At 43.7% G+C, this 24818-nt stretch overlaps 2 protein-coding genes across 5 annotated transcripts in view; one reads left to right on the forward strand and one right to left on the reverse strand.

Annotated features, from left to right (window-relative positions):
- Window positions 1-528, reverse strand: part of ANKZF1 (ankyrin repeat and zinc finger peptidyl tRNA hydrolase 1) — a 66982-nt gene extending 66454 nt beyond the window's left edge. Inside the window, exon 1 of the mRNA XM_083153788.1 lies at window positions 407-528. The gene's annotated coding sequence lies outside the window, so the exon portion shown is untranslated. The remainder of the gene's footprint in view (window positions 1-406) is intronic.
- ZFAND2B (zinc finger AN1-type containing 2B) lies at window positions 463-24437 on the forward strand. Of its 4 annotated transcripts, none has more exons than XM_083153792.1 (11): window positions 463-589; window positions 7589-7677; window positions 8532-8626; window positions 8713-8844; window positions 8926-9077; window positions 10955-11053; window positions 12291-12345; window positions 13857-13933; window positions 15817-15892; window positions 22017-22067; window positions 22460-24437. In XM_083153792.1, the coding sequence occupies exons 2-10, from the start codon at window positions 7623-7625 to the stop codon at window positions 22035-22037; spliced, it is 762 nt and encodes a 253-aa protein (XP_083009918.1). In that variant the 5' UTR covers window positions 463-589; window positions 7589-7622; the 3' UTR covers window positions 22038-22067; window positions 22460-24437. The 4 variants fall into 4 exon arrangements, with proteins under 4 accessions (XP_083009918.1, XP_083009916.1, XP_083009919.1 ...); XM_083153791.1 differs by lacking the exon at window positions 22017-22067 and adding an exon at window positions 3750-3926 and having other exon boundaries at window positions 570-589; XM_083153790.1 differs by lacking the exon at window positions 22017-22067.
- The last annotated feature ends 381 nt before the right edge of the window (window positions 24438-24818 follow it).

Raw genomic sequence — 24818 nt, forward strand, 5'->3', positions numbered from 1 at the left:
TAGTGGATGGTAGGGCATGAAATACCGCCTGTCGGCACATGCCGCTCGAAAAACAAGAACCCTATCTCAATCTTTTGACTGTTGACCTAGACCATGGTGACCTAATGCTTGTGTCACCCTAGACCCATGTCGTCCTTTCCCCATGTCGACCTAATGGTGTCGCGCCAATGCTTGTCAACCATCATGTTGTAGACCAAATGACCGTATCCCTTGTGTAAACAGTTTAAAACCGTTTAACACAGTTACCTCAAATAAACAAGATACAATTGTTACTTCTAAACTATCAATGTTCATGTCTGCAGTAAAGGCGGCTACACGCTATACTATCCTATACTATATCATTTTAGTAAACAGGAAATAAGGGGCAATTACACGAGCAAGTTATGGAAGTTGCACGACAACTCACCGTGAGTCGTCAGTATACTATAAACAGCTTTGGGTGTACTAACATGGCGGGCGCCCGCCCTCTCTTGATTGACAGTTAGCTGCAGCCTGTGGAGACGCTGATTTGTTAGCGTGCTGAAGGTCTCTAGGGTAACAGACAGGAAGTGACGCTATATCCTGTTATCTTGTTGCAGCCTGAGGTCTGGTGAGTGTAGGAGCAGCTGAGGGTGTAGTAGTCGGGTGTAATCAGCCATGATGACCGCGCTGTGTTTCGGGTGGTTGTACAGATTCTGGGCTCAGAGTGCGGGGGGAGCGCAGTATAGGGGTCAGAAATAGGGAAAGGCTCTGTAGGGTAAGGGCCAGGTGGGTCTATACTGTCTACTAGCTGTAAGTGTACTGTGCCACGCTAACAGAAGGTGAACCCAGACTGACACCCAGCATTACATTTATTACATTCTATACTTAGGTATAGCTTCTGTATGTACTGACTGGTGTAATATTTCCTGTATAGAAGTCAGAACATGTATTTAAATACATGCATGAAACGTAGGGAATATAGGGAAAGGCAAAATTCATATACTACAATGTATTTTATTTCTATAACACAAATCACAGAGCTATATTTATTTATATTTAGAGGAGGATCTAAATAAAAAATTTATACAGACGTCTGGGAAATTATGCTATAAAATATATATGCTATGTTGTTTATTATTTATATTGCACAAATCATTGAACAGCTTCTGTACACATGCATTATTTTTATATATATATATATATATATATATATATATATATATATATATATATATCTCTCTATACGAGGTATGGAGGCACTCAGGAGATTCCCATCATACTGCACGGCGGCACGCAAACGCAGTAACAAACTGTAGACAAGACGGTCTATGTGCCAACGTTTCGGGTACAAACCCTTTATCAAGACATAACAGGAGAAAACAAAATAACTTACATTTATAGGGCTGTGTGGGGGCAGGGGACACCTCGTGCAACCATCACCTGCACGGCACCCGGCGAGCAAGAGATGACGTCACCCCAACCATGAGTCGGGGAGATCCGGGGTCACCGGGGGGCGTGTTCCAACGTGCGAGTGCTGGTAACCATGGAAATAGGAGATTCCGTCTGACGCGCACCTGTCAGAGCAGTGTGCACGTCAGTAGTGTAAGAGAAGTGCCGAGAATCTCCGCTGTCCGCGAGTGCCGGGAATCTCCATATCGTATACCCTCCTGCCCAGTATCATTGCTGTCCGCGAGTGCCGGGAATCTCCATATCGTATATATATATATATATATATATATATATATATATATTATACCCCATTCACACCACAAGACAAATTACCAAGTTAAAGCTTTTCAACCCGGTAATTTGCCGGGAAACCCGGGTTTTTTGGTGGTGTGAAAGGGTCAACACGGGTCTTAAATCCCGGCACTCCAACCCTGCTCTTGACCAGGGTTGGAGTGCCGGGATTTAACACCCGTGTTGACTCTTTTACACCACCAAAAAAAAAAAATGGATTTTGCGGCAAATTACCAGGTTGAAAAGCTTTAATCCGGTATTTTGCGGGTGGTGTGAATGGGGTCCGGCTGCACCCCGCAAAATTACCCGGCACTTAAAAATGCTGGGTAATTGCCGGGTGGCTGGTGTGAAAGGGGTATTACTCATCAGAAAGTTTCAAACTTGTTGGGTATGGAGAGAGGGAGCTGTGAAGACAGAGACCACTGCTTGCTCTCCATTAGCTGTGCTCAGCTTCAGCCGCTGCCCGGCTCCTGCTTCCCAGCCCTGCCTTGCCTCCTTCCCCCGGCTGTGTGCAGCATGACCTTGGTAACATCACGCCGCACACAGCCAGGTTGCCGGGGGAAGGGCCGGGCAGCAGCTAATGGAGTGTGCTGCCCAGCCCCGGGACAAGCAATGGGGGCAAAAAAAATTTGCCCAGTGGGGAGCGCTCCCTAAAAAGAAAACACCACTGATGGGATTAATACACCTTTCAGACCACACTCTCAACCAGGGTTATTGCCGGGTTATCATGTCACCAACCCGGGTGGAGGTGCGGTGTAAAAGCGCCACCCTGGGTCGAGCAACCTGGGAGTTCAACCCTGGTCATAAGGGTTGAACACAGCTCTGATCCGGGTAAAGGTGCAGTGTGAACCCGGGACTGAATTCCCAGGTATGTCCCTTTTTTTTTGGTGTGAAAGGGGTATAAATGTGTAACCCAGGTCGAGCAACCTTGGCCAGGTTAACAGTATGGAGGAGGCATCGCTCTCAGCTCCAAGCGCTGCCTCGTCCCCCGCCTCCCGATGATGCACCGCCGCTGATCCCCACCCCAGTGTGATGCAATAAGCCGAGTCGGACTTAGAGGTTTCAGGCCAAAAATGCTGGGTCACTACTGGGATGGACCCGTGACCCGGCATGTGCAGACTGAAAGCGGTATAATTGGAGACACTTATCAGTTACACGGCTTCTAAATTCAAGCCTGCATTTGAACTTTTGTCAATAACTAATGGATTTCTAACTTTTGGTGTTAAATTATTGGCTGTCCTACTAGTCATTTTCTGTGAGCTATGCCACACCCCCCAAATTAAAGGGATATTTCGGTCAAGTGCAGATATTCAGCTGTCTAGTAATTGGTCTGGCAAAAAAAGGACCTAAAAATATATCTATCTAATATATTTATCTAGCTATTCATTCAGATTTTTTATCTCCCCATAAATGTGAAAAATCTATATTTCCATGTGAAGCAGTATACTGTAAGTTGGAGTTATATTAGTTTTTTACAAAGTGTGTGCTTGTGCCACGGGTTAGTGGTAGAGGACCAATTCAAATTATTTATGGTCAATGTAATAGGTGAAACAAGAACTTGTGGCTTCCAATCACAAAATGTAAACAGATTCTGTCCCTCACCACATAATTGAACCTAAGGATGACATAGAAACACAATTTACTTAATTTAATATTTTTTCTTTCTAAATTACTCAATAAGAAAATTTTGGCCTAGGGGTGGCACAACATTTTGGGGGAAATTCTAGGTCATTATTCAAAAAAAATGTTGGGAACCTCTGGGTTATATCATTGTATGCTAATTGACTACATTGGGATACGTCCAGAATGGCGTTTTTCTTTTTAAGTGCATTTGAGAAATGCCGGATGTTCCCTCTCAAGGGCTCCAGCACTTGAAAGCAATTCCAAAAGGTGACTATCTATGGTCCCCCCATAAATAACCTGTCAGTTACAGATATGGAAAAGGAGCAGTAAAGTAGAAACATCTGTCTAGATGTCATTTTACACCTGGTCTACCAGAGAGAGCCATCATTTAACAGATGACAACATTATGTTTCCATACACTTCAGATAACCTAGGGCTGGACAAATTCCAGAAACCAGCTGAACATTCCCTGCTGACGCCAAACTTTTGCAGATGATCTTTTTAACGTTGTTGAGTTTAAATGAAACTGACTTTTTGATGAAAACAAAACCATGGGTTACAGAACGGTACAAGAGTGGACAGACAGTAGACTGGTGACTGAAGTAAGAGATCACATGTGCTTGGTTGGCTAGACATGATTTACTAGTGTACATGTGTTTCTTAGTGGTCATTGGCAATTTATTGAAAGCATTAAGGCCCTTATTCTGGTTCTGCAGAAGTAAATTCCTTCTCAAATGGACATAACCATGTGCACTGGGGGGGGGGGGGGGGGGGGGCAGATGTAACATGTGCAGAGAGAGATTAAGATTTGGGTGAGGTTTCTGTGCAGGGAAATTACTGGCTGCTTTATTTTTACACTGCAATGTAGATCTTGCTTTGCAAGTGAACCTGAATAAGGATCTTAGTGCTTCTGGACTTTTTTCATTTGGTGAAACTCTTGCTTGAGTAAAGGTGTGTACACACGTATCCATTTACTTTCCATTTACCCTATTCCACCCCCTTTCGATTTGGCCTTTGCGTTCACATTCGATTTTACATTTGATCTGCACTTTTGCATTCGATATCGATTTTGATATCTTATTCGATTTACATTCAAGGCACAGTGTACACATTCGATTTACTGGATCGAATTGGATATTTCCTTGCCTGCACTGTCTATTTTTCTTTTCTATATAGAGAAAATCGGGAGCGCGCATCGAATCGAATGCAGATTGAAAGCATCTTAAAAACCATTCGATTTCGATTCGATTTTGCTTCTATAAGCAAATTCGAATTGAAAACCTGGCAAAATCGAAGCGTGTGTACACCCCTTTATAATTATAACCCACTTTACAAAATACCTGGGTGTTTTATAGCTCACAGACGATGTCTAGGCCAACCCCAAGAGGTCGACAGGCACAAGGTCAACACAAGCAGAAGGTTGACGTGTTTTTCATTTTTGTTGGTGTCAATGTTGACACCTGAGCACATGGACCCCCAATTTGTGTACTACTTTGCTCGCCATGTTTTGGGCCAGGTGCCTGGCTCCGCTACTGCTGTGTGCACTGCATCGTTCCCATTCGGAGTCCACGTGGATGGTAAAGTATGAAAGATCCCCCAAAAATAGAAAAATAATGTGAATGACTCCATCGTTTCATGTGTTAAACATTGCCACGTCGACATACTTCTTGTCAAACTTTTGGCCATATTGACCTAGACATTGTCTGTCAGCCATCCGTGATTCAAAATACAAAATTATTTACCGCACAAGTGAAAAGGCTGATTATTCTGCTAAAATGGCAAATTGTCTCTGGCATAACACTGTCTGTTCCTAGGATAGGCAAACCTATATACATTAAAAGTGCACGTATGTATGTATGTGTATATATTTTAGTAGGGCCAATGTATCCATCAATCAGCTGGTGAAATTAATATCCTTTAGCTTGCTCAGGTGTCTCACCTAAAATACAGCATATAGAAGAAGAAAGCTGCACTCAGAGACTTGCTTAGCTGGGTCTATTACCATGTCTTGTCTCCTGCAGATGGGGTATCAGACCCTGAAACATTGATATTAAAACACTGATGGTTCACTAGTAAACGAGAATTTAATGCACCCCTAATATGCATACATCCAAGAAGACAGTACTCAGAGACCGTAATATAACTAAACAACAACATTTTTATCAACATTTTGGCGACCTACGTCTCCATCAGTATAACAAGTCGTACAAACAGTGAAATATAAATGCAATTACCCTACAAGATGCCCCTATCTGTAATTGACACGGCTACGCTGCCCACAACCCTGGCCAACCCACTTCATAGATCCAGGTGTAATGATGTCACCGACCCAGCCAGTGACATCACTTCCTCCCGGAGGGGGCTCGCCAAAGTTGTGGGCGGTGTGACTGTGGCCATCACAAGTGGGGGGTTCCTGTAGGGTAAGGGAATTTATATTTTACTTTGTACAACTTGTTATCTTGATGAAGGAGGAGCATGTCCCCAAAGTCTTGATGAGCAGTGAACACTTTTTGTTGACTGATAAAACAGTCTTTGAGTGCCTCCTTGGATCAGCACTCTCCCAGACTGACCGTAGCTCCAGAGCACACCGGGTATAATCGAATACTTCCCAATAAAGAGCCAATGGCGGCACTCGGAGACTTGATTAGATCAACTTTGACATAGTTAATGTAAAGTATATATTCATGCATCAAGAAACTGAGTGATGTGGTTTGTTCATTGTTGCAAAATATATACAAGGTATAAATTATGATTGTCACCAAGCGCCTGCTTGTGTAAATGAAAACATACACCTAGATTATAGTGAGTTATGTGGGGCACACACCAGGACGACCCGCTCACGATGCACACCAGGAGCGGGTCGTCAGTGTTTCTTCCGGCCCGCTCACGATGACGCGGGGGGGCATGACCCGCTCACTATGTGCACCGTGAGCGGGTCCGATCCGATGGTGACCCGCACCTGGGAGTATGGTCGTTCTTCAGATCCTACCTGCAGCAGGTAGGATCTGAAGAACGACCGACCGACCTGCGGGACCGCGCATCGGATTGGTATTGGTCCGCACCAGGACAGAAAAGGGCCCAATCACCACACAATCTACATCCAATCGGTCGGAATAGGATCTAGATTGATGGGATCGGACCCTTGTCGTCCTGGTGTGTACCCAGCATTAAAGTGGCATTTCTAATAACTTTTTTTGTGTTGTCTGCGGTCCGCTGACCCACAAGGATTTTCAAAGTTCATAAAATGAAGAAAGGCAAACATGGTGTGTACTGCTTCAACACTGCACACTAGTTAAATAAAAACTGTAATTATAGTGAGGAACCATTAGAAAGTCCCATAATCAAATTCTTTGCACCGAATATTTTCATACACAAACAAAATGCAGGAATCAAGCGTACAAGAAATAAAACAAAGGAAGTTTATTGGTCCTTAATGGTGGTCCGGGAAGCAGGATATTTCCAGCATGTTCCATCTTATAGAGACTTCGTTAAGGGGATATTATAATCTTGTTGTCCAGGGTTGGCGGTAACACGAAATGCTGCATAGAAATCATTCATCATCTTCATTCACTCACCTATCTACTGTTTGGAATGCCATTTGTTTATGATATTACCTAATCCAGTTCAGTCCCCACTGAATCGGATGAGGTTGTTTGCACTATGTCCATGTTGACTGTAACCTTTTACTCATAAAATGTGCAAGAACGTTGCATTTTTTATTTGTTACCCATACAAGTAAACGGACAGTGTTGTTCACAAATCAGTAAATCCCAGTAATTGTGTGAGAAGATGAATATGCTGGCTGAAACCAGTGTCAGGAGATTTCATTATGAATGTAGATATGTCAGCACTTAATTATAGATGAGCCGCTTGTTTCCATCTTTGTTCTTCCTGACAAATTTGCGTTCTTTAAAATAATGCAAAACATCATCTTTATTGGGCATTTTGGTTTCTTAATGAAATTGTAGGTGATCTGAAATGCACAGGAAAAGTTTCAGGAAGGAGGATGATCTTGCCTCATTTTCCATACTGAATTTGGCGGGAGAATGCACTCAAAATGAATTGTTGACCTTTTTTTTTTTAAATTACATTTTTTTTATTAATGACATGACAAGGCTGAAACAATAATATATTTATTGAAAAGCAGTCATGTATGTTTTAAAGGCTGCAAATAAAGGAACGATTTGGAATTTGCCTAGTTGCCATAGAAATGGATGTTATTGAGATTTGAATATTGTGTCTGTCTGTATCCTGTTACTTTCAGGCAATCATTCCCTCATCCCCTGGAAGGTGGGATAATGGAGTTTCCAGACCTTGGGAAGCATTGTTCAGAATCCACGTGCAAACAACTTGGTAAGTATAACGTAGAAAGCAATCAGTATCCAATTCACAATGTCTACGCCAACAATCACTAGCTCCAATACTGATGGTATTACAGTGAGTTGGTCTACACCTAAGAATGGTCGCCATTGACCAAAGGTTGACACAAACGAAAGAGCAACATGAACATGGTCAACACATGAAAAGGTTGACACAATTTTCTTTTCGTTTTAACAGACTTGTTCATTCTTTAACATCAGGGTGGACATGGAGGGGAAATACAATAGTGTGCTGAGCACAGCTAGCCACCATGCCTCGCTCACCATGTGAGGGGATGCGGTACACTTATGCTGCTTTCAGACCGCAAAACTGGCTTTGACCAGGTATTTTGAAACGTTTCTAAAAACGGGTCTGTCAGGTAAAACCCCTTTCACACCGCATCTCTTAAACGGGTCTGAAACATGTAGGACCCTGCTTTTTTACCGTTTTATAATACCGGTTATTTTAAAACAGTAAATTAACTCTGGACCTTTCAGACCGCACATATTACCGTTTTGAAACGGTAAAGAAACGGCAATATACCGTTTAATTTGTGCGGTCTGAAAGGGGCATTATATGGTGTCCATGTCAACATATGCCAACATAGACACAAAAAAATGTGAAAAACTTGTGTCAACCATACTAATAACGACCTTTTGTGTGTGTCGGCCTTCTGACGCTGTCGACCTAGACATTGTCTACCATTAAGCCCAGAAGCAAAGCAATAATCCCAAAAGCAAATAGTTTTTAAAAGGAAAAAAATTCTGGTCTGCTCATTGGGTGCTGGTAATTTGGGGCTGATGGGTGCTGGGTTAAATAATGCTCGGGTTCCACTCTCCTCCCCACAGACTTCCTACCTCTAAAATGTGACGCATGTGAGAAAATCTTCTGTAAAGACCACATTACGTACGTGCTCCATGGGTGCAGCTCAGCTTACATGAAGGTAATAACCAGCTCAGGTGATGCACAGACCTTCCATACAGTGCAGGTAACCTTTACTCTCATACTAAAGTGCCCTCTGTCTATCAGGATGTGCAGGTTCCAGTTTGTCCTCTTTGCAACATCCCAATCCCAGTTAAAAGGGGACAGACTCCTGATGTCGTAGTTGGAGAACACATTGACAGCGACTGTAAGTCTGATCCAGCCCAGCAGAAGCGCAAGGTGAATATTCCATAGGCCTCAGCCATGAGTCCCCACCAATTGCTGTCTTCATGCTAATGGGTCTTTATGTTTAATATTAAGATATTCACTAACAAGTGTGGGAAAGCGGGCTGTCGGCAGAAAGAGCTCATGAAGGTGATATGTGATGACTGCCATGGAAACTTCTGCCTCAAACACAGGCACCCTCTCGATCATGAATGCCAAGGCAAAAGTGCCCCCATCTCCAGGGCAGGGTGAGAGTCTAGTCAGTATTATACTGAACAAGCTGTTACATGGAGCCATACTAAAGTATTCTTATAGCTGCGAAAAACATTCCAGAGTATTTGCTGTGACTGTTCAGCCATGATTAGTTGAAAAACAAAAACTAGTTGAATGTATGAACTTTTTCTTTATATATGAATGTGTTTAGCTTTTTTCATCAATACTGTTAAATGCTGATGCTTAGATATATAATATATACCTACACAGTCCCTCTATTCAAGTGTGTCCACTAGTAGTTGCAAGCATTGGTGAAGCTGAAATGCTCTGTACTGTTGTCACTTGTGACGGTAGGTTGCTGTAATCTCACTACTTCTCTATTTCTGTTTGTATATTTCGCTTTTCCTTGTCAAATCCACTAACACAGAAATAAAAAGGATACAGGAGACTTAATTGGATAAATGATTCTGGGGGGACGGGGACCCTCCAGTTTGGACATACTGTATGAACTTAATTGGATTATGACGCTTGTTTTTTTTATTCTTTTTGTATTTTATGAAGTTGGCTTTTTCTCTGAACATTCTTTTTAACTACAAGTTAATCTAGTGACGATAATGGCCTAGTGCTCCTGGTGGCTACAGGTTGATCGAGTGACAATAATGGCTTAATGTTCCTAGTGGCTACAGGTTGATCTAGTGACAATAATAGAATAATGCTCCTGATGGCTACAGGTTGATCTAGTGACAATAATGGCCTAGTGCTCCTGGTGGCTACAGGTTGATCCATTGACGATAATGGCCTAGTGCTCCTGGTGGCTACAGGTTGATCCAGTGACAATAATGGCCTAGTGCTCCTGGTGGCTACAGGTTGATCCATTGACGATAATGGCCTAGTGCTCCTGGTGGCTACAGGTTGATCCATTGATGATAATGGCCTAGTGCTCCTGGTGGCTACAGGTTGATCCAGTGACGATAATGGCCTAGTGCTTCTGGTGGCTACAGGTTGATCCAGTTACGATAATGGCCTAATGCTCCTGGTGGCTACAGATTGATCTAGTAACGATAATGGCCTAGTGCTCCTGGTGACTACAGGTTGATCTAGCGACGATAATGGCCTAGTGCTTCTGGTGGCTACAGATTGATCTTGTGACGATAATGGCCTAGTGCTCCTGGTGGCTACAGGTTGATCTCGTGACGATAATGGCCTAGTTGATCTTGTGACGATAATGGCCTAGTGCTCCTGGTGGCTACAGATTGATCTTGTGACGATAATGGCCTAGTGCTCCTGGTGGCTACAGGTTGATCTCGTGACGATAATGGCCTAGTTGATCTGGTGACGATAATGGCCTAGTGCTCCTGGTGGCTACAGATTGATCTTGTGACGATAATGGCCTAGTGCTCCTGGTGGCTACAGGTTGATCTTGTGACGATAATGGCCTAGTGCTTCTGGTGGCTACAGGTTGATCTGGTGACGACAATGGCCTAATTCTTCTGGTGGCTACAGGTTGATCTCGTGACGATAATGGCCTAATGCTCCTGTAGGCTACAGGTGGATCTAGTGACAATAATGGCCCAATGCTTGGTTGGTTTAAGCCTTGTGATTACTGTGCTTCACTATATGCCTGTATAGCACTGTAAATACTCTGATTGAGTATCGATTGTCATAACCCTGGGACCCTGAGCCGCACTGATGTGTATTATTTCTAGTTTTAGTAATTATATAGTTACTTACATAAGAACAAATAAGACAGTAGATGCTCACTTACTATTTTTAGCCATGTAAATATGGAAGTATAAATGGAACATATAAGTCATGCTTTTATCTTGCATTACCAATACTTCTTCCTATGCTGTGTATCTGGTCTCTGAATGAATTGTTTCTTCATTGTGGTATGTTACCTGATATTTTTCAGACACGCTGCATTGTTCAGATCTCAGGCCTCCTCTTCCAAAGCCCCTGCCTCCTCCAGCTACATAGCAGCCAAACCAACAGCCCAACCCCAGCGGAACAGGTATGGGGAAACCTCATTTGTTACATATAGTACCGCATGTTTTAACTTTGGCTTCATGACCCTTTAAATCTGATGTGACTGCTTACAAATTGTGGTAGAAATGTTTGAACATTAATGTAGAGCTGCTTTAAAAAAACTATATTTTGCTAATTTTTACCTACAAAGGTTATATATAAGGCATCAACAGTTCTGCAGTTCCAGACAGGGTCTTGTGAGAATATAGGGGTTTATAAGATCCCAGAGCAGATATAACTAAACAGTACAAAACATGTAATGGTCAAACAGTTAGTGTGTAAACCGGTACACATAGGGCATAATAGGTTAGCTATAAGGTCAGAGGGCCACTACTTGTGAGAACTTTACAGTCTAGAAAAACTGTTGTTTCTATTACTAATACAATGGATTCCAGTCCGGATATCCACTTTCAAAGTATTGACATTGTGAACATCAACAGTTACATTGTTCTCATTAGTAATTATAGGGTTAAGCTGTATTAAGGATTTGTTTTAAGACAAAATATCAATGTCGATATTGACTGTTGGCATTCACCATGCAACATATCATACCAAATCCCATATAACCGCAAGGATCTCCATTTGTAAATCCTATTGGTTGAGAAGCCACTCTTCCCTGGCAGTGCCTGTAACAGAAGCTATGCTACATATGAGAGAGATGCTTGTAAAACAGGAGGCTTTGATGTTGGTGCACTTGAATAACAATAAAATGCTGCATGCACCCAAATAGCTTCTTACTATATGTTCATTGCAGCCTATGATTTCTACCTTGTAACTGTATCTGACAATGATGGGGGGGATTAGCTCCTATACCACAGGGTACGTAATGCAAATACAGATTCCTCTGCCCAGTACTTCTATGATTCTACAGTGCAGCTAGAACATTCATTACTATGCTTACCATACTATCTCTTTAAACTGGGTCACTCATAAGGGGCTACCCAGATTTAATGTGAAAGCGCCGGACCCGGTTTGGAGCTGGGTTGGACCCTTGATCACGATCACAGGTCCGACCAGGCTTTGTGATGTGAAAGGCGTATGAGTGACTAAAACCAGGTGACATGCAGGCTTTTAGTCTGCTAAGCACAGAACTTGTCATTCATGAGTGTCCCAGTTTAAAGGGATGGTGTGGTAAGCCTATTCATTACTAACAATGACCTAGGATGTAATAGGCAATCTATGCTACTATACTGTTATATGTTACTGTGGTGTGTCTCTTTCAGAGCAAGTGTCCCCATTGAGCAGCCTCCTGCGGCAGCTGCTTTGCAGAATGGATTAGTAAGTCTCCTTGTTCTTTTTATAATGTGCTATCAATAAGACCATCCAATAGAGGAGCGATTTATGACCACAAATATCCCTTAAGATTTTCCCTTAAGATTTGACCTAAAAATAAAATTATATGTCATTGTCTGTTTCTAACAGTTTTGTGTATTCGAGCTGTCCGAGGACCTCTCACATGACCAGAAGTGTGTGTGACATGCAGTGCTCCTAATGGCCATTAGTGTTGTTACACACTCCCCCCCCCCCCCCTCCCCTTTATGCTTTTTATGCTGCATATATTAGAAAGTCTCTTAACATAGTGGTACAATTACAAACATGGGAGTTCTATTGAAGATGGGATGTTGCCCATAGCAACCAATCAGATTCTATTTCAGCACCTTCTAGAAGAGAATAGATAGAATCTGATTGGTTGCTATGGACAAAATCCCATTTTCAGTACAACTCCCCTCTTAATAAATGTACTCCATAGTGCAGTATTCAATGATAAGTTACGCTATGTCTAGGGAATCCTGTTAAGAATTCACTGCACATTCTCAGGGTTCCAGAGGGCTGGAGCGTTCGCTCTCACCCTATTCAACTATCAACGCTGCAGGGGCTCGTTGTCCCTGATGGCGATTTTTAACTGCCGCTGGGAGCCGGGGGATGGTGGCAGGCAGGGAGATGGAAGCCTCCCTGCCTGTGCCAGAATGTGGGGGGGGGGGGCTCCCGGGGACACGGGCAGAAGCTGCCCCCCCCCCCGGAGAGCTGGCAGGGGCGCTGTGGAGGAAGCCGCTGCACTGGTCCCACTCGTGCATATGTAATGGGCAGGACCAGTGTGAAGTGAATATCTAATGAGCGGCTCCCCGCCCCCTGCTGGCGAATGTATAAAAAAAATTTGTTAAATATATATTCATTTGCTGCAAGCTGGGAGCATTGAATACTGCGTTTAGTCTTTTTATGGGAAAGCCATTTTGTATACCCCCTGTGGCTGAAATCCATGCGGAGTTAAAGTGTAATGTGGCAATATAAGTAATCCCATCCCGGAGACTGGTCACGCAGCTAAATGTGCACCCCCAGCTTGCAATACCATAGCAGTGCTATTGTCAGCAGTACGGAGGAAATCTACCCATAAACCCCCACCATGTTTGTCAGGAGAGCCCATGGAGCGGTGCGTGAGCTTGTATAGGGGTATAATCTCATGGCTCAGCTTATGTTGAAAACCGATAGCTGACACTTTTACCTTGGAACATCAGGGAGACGTATTGGCGGGAAGAGAAAACTGCATTTAGTTTTGACCTACTCTTTCTGATCTTGTAGCTTATACAGATTTGTATATGTAACCGTTCCTAGAGAATAAGTTTGAATTATAAAACAATGAAGTTGGTTGGTATCTTTTTGCTGTACTATTATGTTCATACACTTAAAGTTGCAGTATAACTTATCATAATCGCCTTTATCCATTTTCCATAATAGGCAGTCATTTCCACTTCACTGTTTCTGCAGTAGTTTATTTTTGGGTTTTATTTCAGTCGGAGGAGGAAGCTCTTCAGAGGGCTCTGGAAATGTCAATTGCGGAGTCGGCACAGAATGTGACCCAACAGCACAGGTAGGTGAATGGCAGTTATAGGGGAACACCAGTCCCATCCCTGACAATCCAGTGTAGACCATATGGTGTCTCCTCTCCAGTACCCCTACAATTCCTGAGTTATTATTTGCTAAATAGTAGGAGTGACTGACTTACGGTTTTGTGGAAAGTAACTGTGTGGATTGGTTTATTCATACATGGGTCAATTTTATTAGCGCTCAGCTTTGTATCAGAATCTTTGCTTTTTACACCTTTCTGCTGTGGGATGTCACAAATACACCCAACAATGATCTTTACCTTACCGGTTCAGATTGCAAAATAACATTATCAAACTCCAAAGATGAATAGCAGCACATGTGGTTATTTATGACTGCCCGTTCCTTCTACCAGTAGACCATTGTCTTCCTTGCAATTTTAGTTTTCGTCACTTGTGCCCCAGACTGCTGTTTGTAAGTCTTTCTAGGCGTGATTTCTTCAGTGATGTCGGCCCTCCTAGACCAATACATCACTAACATAGGCCAGAACAACAGGAGGTATCTTTTCAACACATGTGCAGAAGGGATTTCCTCATTCACAGCTGGGGTACACGGCTTGACGGAATGATTGCATGGGATGCAGTCGTGACAACTTAAGCCCAGATGCCAAGTAATTGGAGGAATAATGGTGACCATTAATATCAGAGTTAATATGAGAAGAATTTCCAGTCTGTCATTTATTTTTTTCAAGAGATGATGTAAACATTTTCACCTGTTACATAATTTACCACTCACAGGTACAATGAGGGTCCCCTGCTGTTTGTTTATTTCAAGGTCCTCTGCTGGAAATGTCTTTACTTTGTAACATCGTTGGCTTTTTGGAACTTTAACATGGAAGAAATGTACAAAGCAGCAGTAAAGATAGTACATCCGAACCTGACACCCACTTACTTACTGGGTCCAGTAGTTATGGGGTTCCGGCTGGTGAAAAGGAGGGTGTAGGAAATCCTCGCCACCCATTGTTGATGTCTCTTCATCTAGCTCCATCCTCTGGCTGCTTCCATCCTCTGGCTGCTTTATTGCACCGGCAGCTGCGACTCCCATGGGGACACACACTACTCTGTGTGGGATTCAAAGGGTCAGGCATGCCAAAAGGGGGAGTTCTGATTGTCACCAAGTCCCACAGTATAAGCTCATACCTAGCTCCAGCATACTGAACCCTTGTATTATCCGCTACCTGTTTCTGACTTTGATTATTGCTAGTAATTCTGCTTGATCCCTTGGTACTGCATTTGTTGATTTCTGGTTTGTCCCTGATTTCCTTGTGACCTGCTTTTACCTCCTCCCTGGTAATTCACAGTCTGTTTGCATCTGACCTAGCTTGTCGACTACGCTTGTACATTTCACGCTATACGCCAAGCTCTACTGAGAGTATACCAGAATCTGTATGACGGAATGCAATTAAGAGGTCAGCAACCTACTTGTCAGGTGTAGCTAAGTCCAAACCTCCTTGCCAAGGTACCTGGAGAATGCCACTGGCACGTTAGACTCCGCTTTTTTGTTCTGGGTCTTATTCCTCCTGATGGATGGCCAAGCATCCACTATCCATCCGTGAGTTGTGAAAAAAACAAATGGTTAAAGCAAAATGGCTTTTCTTGTAATGGCTACAGGTATTTTTCCTCTGTATACTGGATCTAATTTTTACCTGTGCACCAGATCCCTACGCCAACATTGTTACTGAAGCCTGCCAGCAGAATCCCCCACTAGTATAAGGCACAGCTATGTTGAGCAATCGCAGAGGTACACGGTGACAAGCACCTTCAATGTGGGGTTAAAATTAACATCTAGCTTCCAACTTCACACATATATGTTCAATAACAAATGGAGGATAATGTCTTACCACTGCTATTTACAATGTTTTGTCCCCAGCACTCAGGAAGAAGAGGACTTGGCTCTGGCACAAGCTCTGTCTGCTAGTGAGGAAGAGTTTAGACGGCAACAGGCGGTGAGTACACAGAAGTCTGAATACAATTTGCTGTTTGCCTTGAGGGTATGAAACTGTGGAACACAGATCTCACTAAGGGCCTAATTCAGAACTGATCACAAAGCTGCCGTTTTAGCAAATGGACAAAACAGGGTGCACTGCAGGTGGGCCAATGTACCTTGTGCCGAGAGAGGATTGGGCCTACACACAGGCGATTTCAGATCATGTGAAATAAATTTTTTGAGCATGTGATTATTTTGTGCAAAGTAAATTTTTGTTTGTGTGGTACATGATATGCTTTCATTTTGATTCAAAGCTTGCCATGAAAACTGGTAACAAACGTTACATGAAAATAGGAATTTAGTACTCACCGGTAATTCTTTTTCTCCTAATCTGCAGGGGACACTGCCTTATTCCATGGGGATTGGGATGTGGTCTGGAGGAGCCGGTACTTTAAGAAATTTTGACCTGCTGGCTACTTCCCCTCCCATTTTCATCTAGACTCCAGTCTTTAGGAAAAAACAGTTTCCGAGAGGAAAGGAGACCCGGGAACCTCTGAGAAGGAATAACCAGACAGCCATATAGAAAAAGGAACAAAAAAGACCACCACCAGTGAAAACCACATGTTTACAATTCATACACACCGGCAACTACTGTAATCATACCAGAAAAAGAAAGCACTGGGAGGGTGCGCAGTGTCCCCTGCGGATTAGGAGAAACGGAATTATCGGTGAGTACCAAATTCCTATTTTCTCCCACATCCAGCAGGGGACACTGCCTTATACCACGGGGATGTACAAAAGCTACCCCCACGAGTGGGTAAGCGATAAACTCCCTGCAAAATGGCCTGGCCAAAATTAGCCTCAGGCCTAGCAAAGGTATCAAATTTATAAAATTTGATGAAAGTATTAACCCCCGACCAAGTGGCCGCCCGATACACCTGGGACAGGGACACCCGTCTAGCGGCTGCCCAAGAAGCCCCCACTGAACAAGTGGAATGGGCTGACACCACCGCTGGAATAGGGCAGGAAAAAAACGATACGCTTCTTGTATAGTCCGGCAAATCCAGCGAGCTAATGTCGCCTCTGACGCTTGGGAACCCTTTTTACCTGCTTCATAAAGTACAAAGAGTCAGATTTCCTGATAATCTCAGTACTACTATACGCAATTACGCTCTGTCTGAGAAAAAACAAAAAAGCACTGAGGTCCGAGACTCTACGAGTCAAGGCCAAGGCTAATAACATAGGCGTTTTCAAGTCAAGTAGCGTAAATCCACCGTCTCCAATGGCTCAAATCGGTCTGATTGTAAAAAATCTAAAACTAAAGAGAGATCCCATGGTTCCGTAGGAGCTGTAAAGGGTGGCCGTAAACAAAGCACCCCCTTCAAAAAAGTCTGAACTTCTGGAATTAGAGCTAAACGTCTATGAAAAAAAACTGATAAAGTCGAAACTTGGACCTTTAACGAACTTAAACTTAGACCTGCTGCAAACCCAGACTGCAAAGAAAAAACAGCCTTTGGAAACTGACGCCTCTCGCACCATATTATATACGCTTTCCAGATTCGGTGGTAATGTGCTGAGGTGACTTCCTTCCTTGCCTTCACCATAGTTGGATTTGCAGCCAATGGAATACTTTGTCTCTATAATAACTCGACTTCAACAGCCACGCCGTTAAACGAAGACGAGGCAAAATGCACGGTCCCTGAAGAAGCAGATCTCGCAGCAGAAGCCTCCACAGGTCGTCCACCAACAGCAGATGGAAATCCATGTACCATGACCTCCGAGGCCAATCTGGAGCAATTAGAATCACTGAGGCGGATTCTCTTTTGATTAGCTTGAGGAGCTGAGGCAGGAGAGGGAATGGCAGAAAAGCATATGCCAGACTGAACCACCACTGAACGGAAAAAACGTCCGTTGCCATTGCCGCCGGATCTCTCGACCGGGCAAAATATAGGGGCAGCTTGTTGTTCCTTCTGGATGTCATCAGATCCACCTGAGGCATGCCCCACCTGAGCGTTAACTGATGGAACACCTCCGGATTCAGCGCCCACTCTCCTGGGTGGAGGTCCTGGCAACTCAAGTAGTCTGCCTCCCAATTGTCCGGGCAGGAACACTGCTGAAAGGCTCAGCGCATTGCGCTCTGCCCAACTTCTCGTGCCTCCTTGTCTCTTTTAGATATGCCACCGCCGTGTCGTTGTCTGATTGGATCTGGATTGCTCTCTCCCGAAACAGATGCGAAGCATGTACCAATACCAACCGGACAGCCCTTAATTCGAGCAGATTGATATGGAGGCAGGACTCTTCTCGAGACCATCGACCCTGAAATGACTGACCCCGGGTTACTGCACTCCAGCCTAGAGGGCTGGCATCGGTTGTCACTAACGTCCAGTCCAAAAGACCAAATCGACGACCTTTCAACAGATGATCCGTGCAAAGCCACCACAGCAGAGACAGTCTTGTATTTGGCTTCAGTTTTATGCACTTGCGCATTTTGAAGGTGAGACCCGGACCATTCGGAAAGAATGTCCAACTGAAACGTCTTGGACCGGAACATCCCATACTGAAGAGCCTCGAAAGTGGCCACCATCTTCCCTAATAATCTTATACATAGGTGAATTGTCAGGTGTCTTTCACCTAAAACCTGCCTTACCAAGGCCTGAAGGGACAAAACCTTGTCCAAAGGAAGATACACCCGTTGTTGAACTGTGTTGAGAGACATGGGAAACTCCCCTGGCTCCAGACTTACCACCACTGAACGTACCGATTCCATTTTGAACCTGTGGTAAACAATAAAGTGATTTAAACCCTTCAGATTGAGGATTGGACGAAATGTGCCATTTGGCTTGGGCACTAAAAAAAGATTTGAATGAAAACCTTGCCCTCTTTGCTCCACGGGCACTGTTACAATTACTCCCGATTGCAACAGTTTTTGAATTGATGCCCACAGAGCTTCCCTCTTTGACTCCAACCAACGGGAGCCCTGTGGGGAAAAAAAATTCTAGGAGGAAAAGCGGTGAACTCCAGCTGGTATCCCCTTGATACCACTTTCTGGGCCCATGAATCTGTGCAAATTTGTTGCCATGCCTCTGCAAAAGCCAACAGCCTTGCGCCCACCTGGGAACTCCCCAAGTGGTCTGGGAGCCTGTCATGCCACAGGTTTCTCAGGGGGCTTCTGTTCCTGGCGGCGAGATGTAGAAGCTGCGGGCACTGGCGTGGCTGCACCTCTGCTACGCCTTCCTCGAAAGGACGGCCCTCCATAAGGCCTTTTTGATACCGGCGCCAAGGCTGGCAGGAAAGTCTATTTCCCCCCAGTAGCCTGAGAGATTAGTCTATACAGCTCCAGGGCCAAACAACATATCTCCATTGAATGGAAGGGATTCCACGCTTTCTTAATTTCAGCCTCTGCCTGCCAGGAACGAAGCCATAGTGAACGTCTGGCCAAAACCGCTGATGCCAAAATGCGGGCCCCTAATGCGGCCGTATCTGTGGCAGCCTCCACCAGATGCCCAGCCGCATCTTGAATATACTCGGCCAAAGGCAACAACTCTGCCCTTGGCCTATTACTCTTTAGGCCAAAAACCAGCTAAGCCACCCATTTTTTCCACGGCCTTGCTGACCCAGGCCCCTGCTAAAGCAGGCCGTAACAAAAACCCAGAGGCAGAATATACCGATTTACGAGTGGCTTCCAACCTGCGGTCAGAATAGGTGTGCTTAGATAATCTAGACACTGAAGTGTTACCCGGAGGAGGAGACTCCCACTTGTTTCTTGACTCCTGAGAAATTTTGAAACTTGACACCTGAAATCTCTTATCCGGTGACTGCCAAGTCTCCAATAACATCTTATTCCGTACTGGAGAATCTGGAAAACACACCTGCTGTTTAGGAGCTTTCCCAAAAATAGATACAGGTACCAGAACCTCCGGATCCGACATATCCAGCGTCTGTTTGACCGTCCTAATTAGGGTGTCAATGCCCTGGGAGTCTTCCTCTGTGTACTCCTCTACAGGGGTTTCAACCATCTACTCAACCATAAACTCTCCCTCCTCTGCCAAAAAATATTCCTCGGCCTCATCCAACTGCACCAAAACAGCCGGACCCCTTCTCCTGGGTGATGAAGGGTTAGACTGGGGGGAAGCAGGAAGGGACTTTGTTAAACAGTCTACCGACCTCAAAAGAGACGTGGCCAACGGAGGTTCAGCAGAGGTTAGGCTCTCAATCTGAGCGTGAAGCACTTCCCTTTCTTTACGGGAAGCTGCCAGCTCTGCAGCTAAACTAGCAAGCACCGCCGTAAGTGACTCAGAAGTCTGCTGGTGCGAGCCCGCAGGTGAAGGCTGAACCCCACCGTAACAAGCTTCACATACAGCAACGCCTTTAACATACAGTTTCAGTGCTGCCTTAGAGGTACTTCTCTCAGCCATGCTGTCTCGCATATAAAAGTGACCCCCAAGGTGATAGGAAAAATACTATACACACAGACCTGGGTCTGGATTGGAAACAAGGGGAATGCATCCTTTAATTCCTCCCACTACCAGCTTCCTCCCCAGATCACCACACCTTGGATGCTGGGAGGAGAAACCCCGCTTTGGCCTGCGCAGGGACCCTGGAACGCCTGGAGCTGCAGCCACCACAGAACAAGCGCTTGTGGGTTAGAATGGCGCCCTGTATTGTACAGGACGCCTGCTGGAAGACAGATCCCACTCCGGGAACTGTCCTTCACTTCCGGCCACCGGACTTCAGCCCTGACCCCTTCCGGTGCATCGCAGCTTGTCACAGCCACGCCGCCAGCACTGGGAGCCGCCATCAGCACCGGGCAGAGGATTCAACCCTTTACAACAAAGGGAATTTCACCGGAGGTGCTGCAAGCCTTAAAGCTGCATATAATTCTTCAAAACAGGAGTCCTGTGGATGACCATCAGTATTTCAGGACTTTACCTTTTGTGAGACTTCTCCCTTTTTGTACTAGAGGATTCAACCCCCCCAGGTAAGCCAGGCACTACTCTGGGGACACCCGCCAGCAGGACCTGCCACAAAATGCCAGGGAGAGCGCTCAGCGCGACTCCCCGGCTATACACTGTCTCCACCACAGTCAGTTTGCAACGCTGACCGGGACCACACGATGCCAAGCGCCCATCCTGCCTCTGGAGGTGTGTGGTGGCCCTGGGCCCGTAATGCAAGCAGCTGCGGCGGGCCCCCGGGAGCAACCCCCAGAGGCTGAGCCCAGGAGGTACACTGCATGCAGTGACGACCTGGCTCCCTCCAGAGACTAGTGCAGTTGGAAAACAATTGTAAAAAAAAAAAAACTTCAGTCTCATAGAGACCAATACCCGGGGATCCAACTCCTCCTCCTCCAGACTGAAGTCTGGAGGGGAATGGGAGGGGAAGTATCCAGCAGGTCAAAATTTCTTAAAGTGCCGGCTCCTCCAGACCACATCCCAATCCCCATGGTATAAGGCAGTGTCCCCTGCTGGATGTGGGAGAAAAGGACATTTTGATGGAATGACCCCCCGTTCATCGCTTCGTGTGTATTGGCAATAGTGATAGTGATGCGCAGTCCCGCACATTGCTATCGCTCGGGGATCAATATCCAGGATGCTGGATAAATCTAAATAGATCACCGGTCATGGCCAGTGTTCTCACAAGAGAACACTGGCCCTGACAGATCGCTCAGCACACATAGCTGAGCGATCTAGCCACATTAGATTTGGATGGGGTGTGTTCAAACTGAAATCGAAATTGCAGTGTAAGAATAAGCAGCCAGTATTTACCCTGCACAGAAACAAAATAACTCCCCCAAATCTCACACTTTTTTATCTCTCTGCACATGTTACATTGGCCCCACCTGCAGTGCAGCACGCTTTTGACCATTTGCTAAAAAAGCAGCTTTGCGATGAGTTCTGAACTAGAGCCTAAATGCGGAGCATGGATCTGTCTCTGTTATATAATTGGACTAAAACCTATATTGCTATCACACGTTTCATGTTCCAATTAATGTACATATTGCTAACCTGTGCTTCCTATTTTTCATTTATGTTACATATGTTAATATCTGAAGCTGACTTGCTTCCATTTAACATAACATAGTTCTAGTCGCTCAGTCGCTAGTGGATGAACTAATACAATATACAAGGTACCTATTTTTTCTTTAGTGCTCTGACCGACACGCTTAGGATTTTCATTGCGCAGCATTGTGCACGCAGGTAAGTGTCAAATAAAAATAATATTGTTTACATTTTTCTGTTCATTTATTTCTACTTAGAAATATGGCCGACTTGTACCTTGTATGCTGTACATTGATTCACTAATGTGCTTTGTTTTTATTCAAAATGTTTAACGCTTTGAGTGCCAAGTAAATTTGTAAAAAATTGCCAAGCAAACATTTGTCTTCATCATAATGACCTGTACTGTTTACCTTATATAGGTCATATAATATTTGTTTGCACAACTTTTTTATTTGAATTTATATAACAAGTGTGAGCGACGCTGGCATTTTTAGCGGCACATATCTCACGGATGTTGGCACTCAAAGGGTTAAGAACCGAAATCTGCCATTTAAGCTTACACTAAATATGCCTGTAATATTTGAATTCAGGGGCAGAGTCGCAATGCCAAGCAGACCACCTGCAACTTGTGCTAGCACAACATGGGACCTTCCATCATCCCCATCACAGACACACGGATTACAAGCAGAATTACCACTGAGTTCCAGTGGCAACATCACTTGTTTTGCCTTTACGAAACGGACATGTTACGTGGACAGTGTTCGCATGCCTGGATTTCACATCACTGTGTTGCAGAAGGGCAAGTATTGTTGGGAATAGGTTAGGATTAAAGTTTGTGGGCCAAACCGATATCTTTGGCAAGTTCACTTGTAACTAAATATTCAATGAGCCCAAAGACCATCTGTGTCTACTGTCTCTCGGTGACCGGGGCATTTTAAAGCGCCCAGTTCCAGCATTTCCAAAAATGGTTTATATGTATAGTGTATCACCAGTCAACCGGACCTGCCTTATGCTGTGGGTGACGGAGATTTATCAAGCACATTTATTCACTTCCATTCCTGCTGCTTATTGAAAGAGATTCAGGTGATTTTTATACAGTAGATCTATCTTGGATAACTTGTGGCACAGTACAAGCTGTTTAGTCTACAAATCTCACCATACCTCATGATTGCAGAGTATTGTGGTATTTGTGGTTTAGCAGCAACAGTCAACAGCTTTAATATTTGGTGCTAGATTTGCAGAAAGGCTGCTTAGGCATCGGATGGTGTAACTGCCTGGAACACAGTGAGTTACCAGTAAACTGCTTAACGTGGATGACACACAGGCACAAATCAATCTTATTACCAAGTCTGCCTGATTGTAAAATCAGTTTTATATATCCAGAATGATATAAGGGTTAACTTAATGAAGAGCGTTAATCACATCCTGTTACTAAATAAAAATGTAATTTATAGCTAGTTTTGTAAATCTATACTTGAGTAATCGAGGGATATTCCAAAATGGGATCTACTTAATGCATTTTATTTCAGCGAGTGCAATGTTTGTAAAATCTCTAAATAAATGTGGTTTCTAATGAAAAGATCCTTTTTGAGACTAGAACGTGACACAAATGAGTCTAGTAAGAATTTGGGTATCGGTTTAAATGTTTGCAGTCCATTAAGTTACATTTTAGTTTGAATCCCTTTTTGATGATAATTATTCATAGAGAAGCTATATAATCACAAGTCCGTGCTTCTACTGCAAGAGCGGCAGCCCTATACCTTTATATATTTATATATAATTAGTAATTACTCTTGTCCTTATGCATCTGATAATACTGCAGTATATGGAAAAGTACACATTTACCACACCACAAGATGTCCTGTCCCACTGCCTGTTATATGTTCCATAGAGAGGCCATAAAATATGCTTTAGTAAGTATTTAAAGGGTTTTATTATAAAACATTTATATGAATGCGGAGTAACCATTGTTAATAGGACCAATTGGCTAATTGTATTTATTAAAATATATGAAATATTGTAAAGATCTGTGTTTCTAAAGATCTATTACCTTTCCCTGTAATTCACATTCAGTTTCATGTGAGTCTTGGCTGGCTTTCGGGTTAGGAGTGAATTTTATTGCAGATCTCATGATACGTGAGAGGTATAATAACGTTCACCAAAGCGTACATAAGTCATAACCTCTGCTATGTTTTCAACAAAGTCATTTTAGTATAAAGAATGTTGAATTTGAAGGTAGGGGAATAGTTTAGTGCGGAATCTAAAATGAATTTCATTTTTTTTGTAAAGAACAATTAGTAAGTTGAGCCTGCTAACACAGAATGAATACTGCCATTTAAAGCTGCACTTAGTAAAACAAATATGCAGGTAATGCCTCTGTATAGGGTAATGATCATTCTAAGTAAGACTTTTCTCAGGTTCTGTAATCGCAGAGAAGCAAATCTTTTACGATGGCTCTTTTCATTGTTACTGTGACTATTTTAATGATTGGAGGAACAATTTCAGAAACAGCAGCATCTCCACTTGTTGTTTTAATTTATAAGCAACCAAATAAATTATGAATGTACATTAATCTGAGACTCTTTATTTGTGTGCATTGTAGAATACTTGCTTACTATTAAGAGTATTGCATTGGTGGCAAATATTGCATTATTGCCATTTTGCTAGTTTTGCCCTTCTGCTCCACGAGAGGTTTGTGTCCTCCCTGAGCTCGCCTTAGGACACCTGCGTTACAGGTGGGTCATTCCATGGTAACTCGCATTACAAATATACTCTGAAGTGAATGCTCATTTGGATGTTACAGAAATAGTACATTTAACTATTATTTATTTTTATTTTGTATTAGAATGAACATTAAGGTACACTCCAAATGTAGAATAAAATATTTTTAAACCTTCCAGTAATTTTCAAGAAATGACTGGTTTTCTACTGGTAACTCACGTTACGTGT

The sequence above is a fragment of the Crinia signifera genome, chromosome 7 (genome assembly GCF_055691185.1).
Source record: "Crinia signifera chromosome 7, ASM5569118v1, whole genome shotgun sequence".
Classification (NCBI taxonomy): domain Eukaryota; kingdom Metazoa; phylum Chordata; class Amphibia; order Anura; family Myobatrachidae; genus Crinia; species Crinia signifera.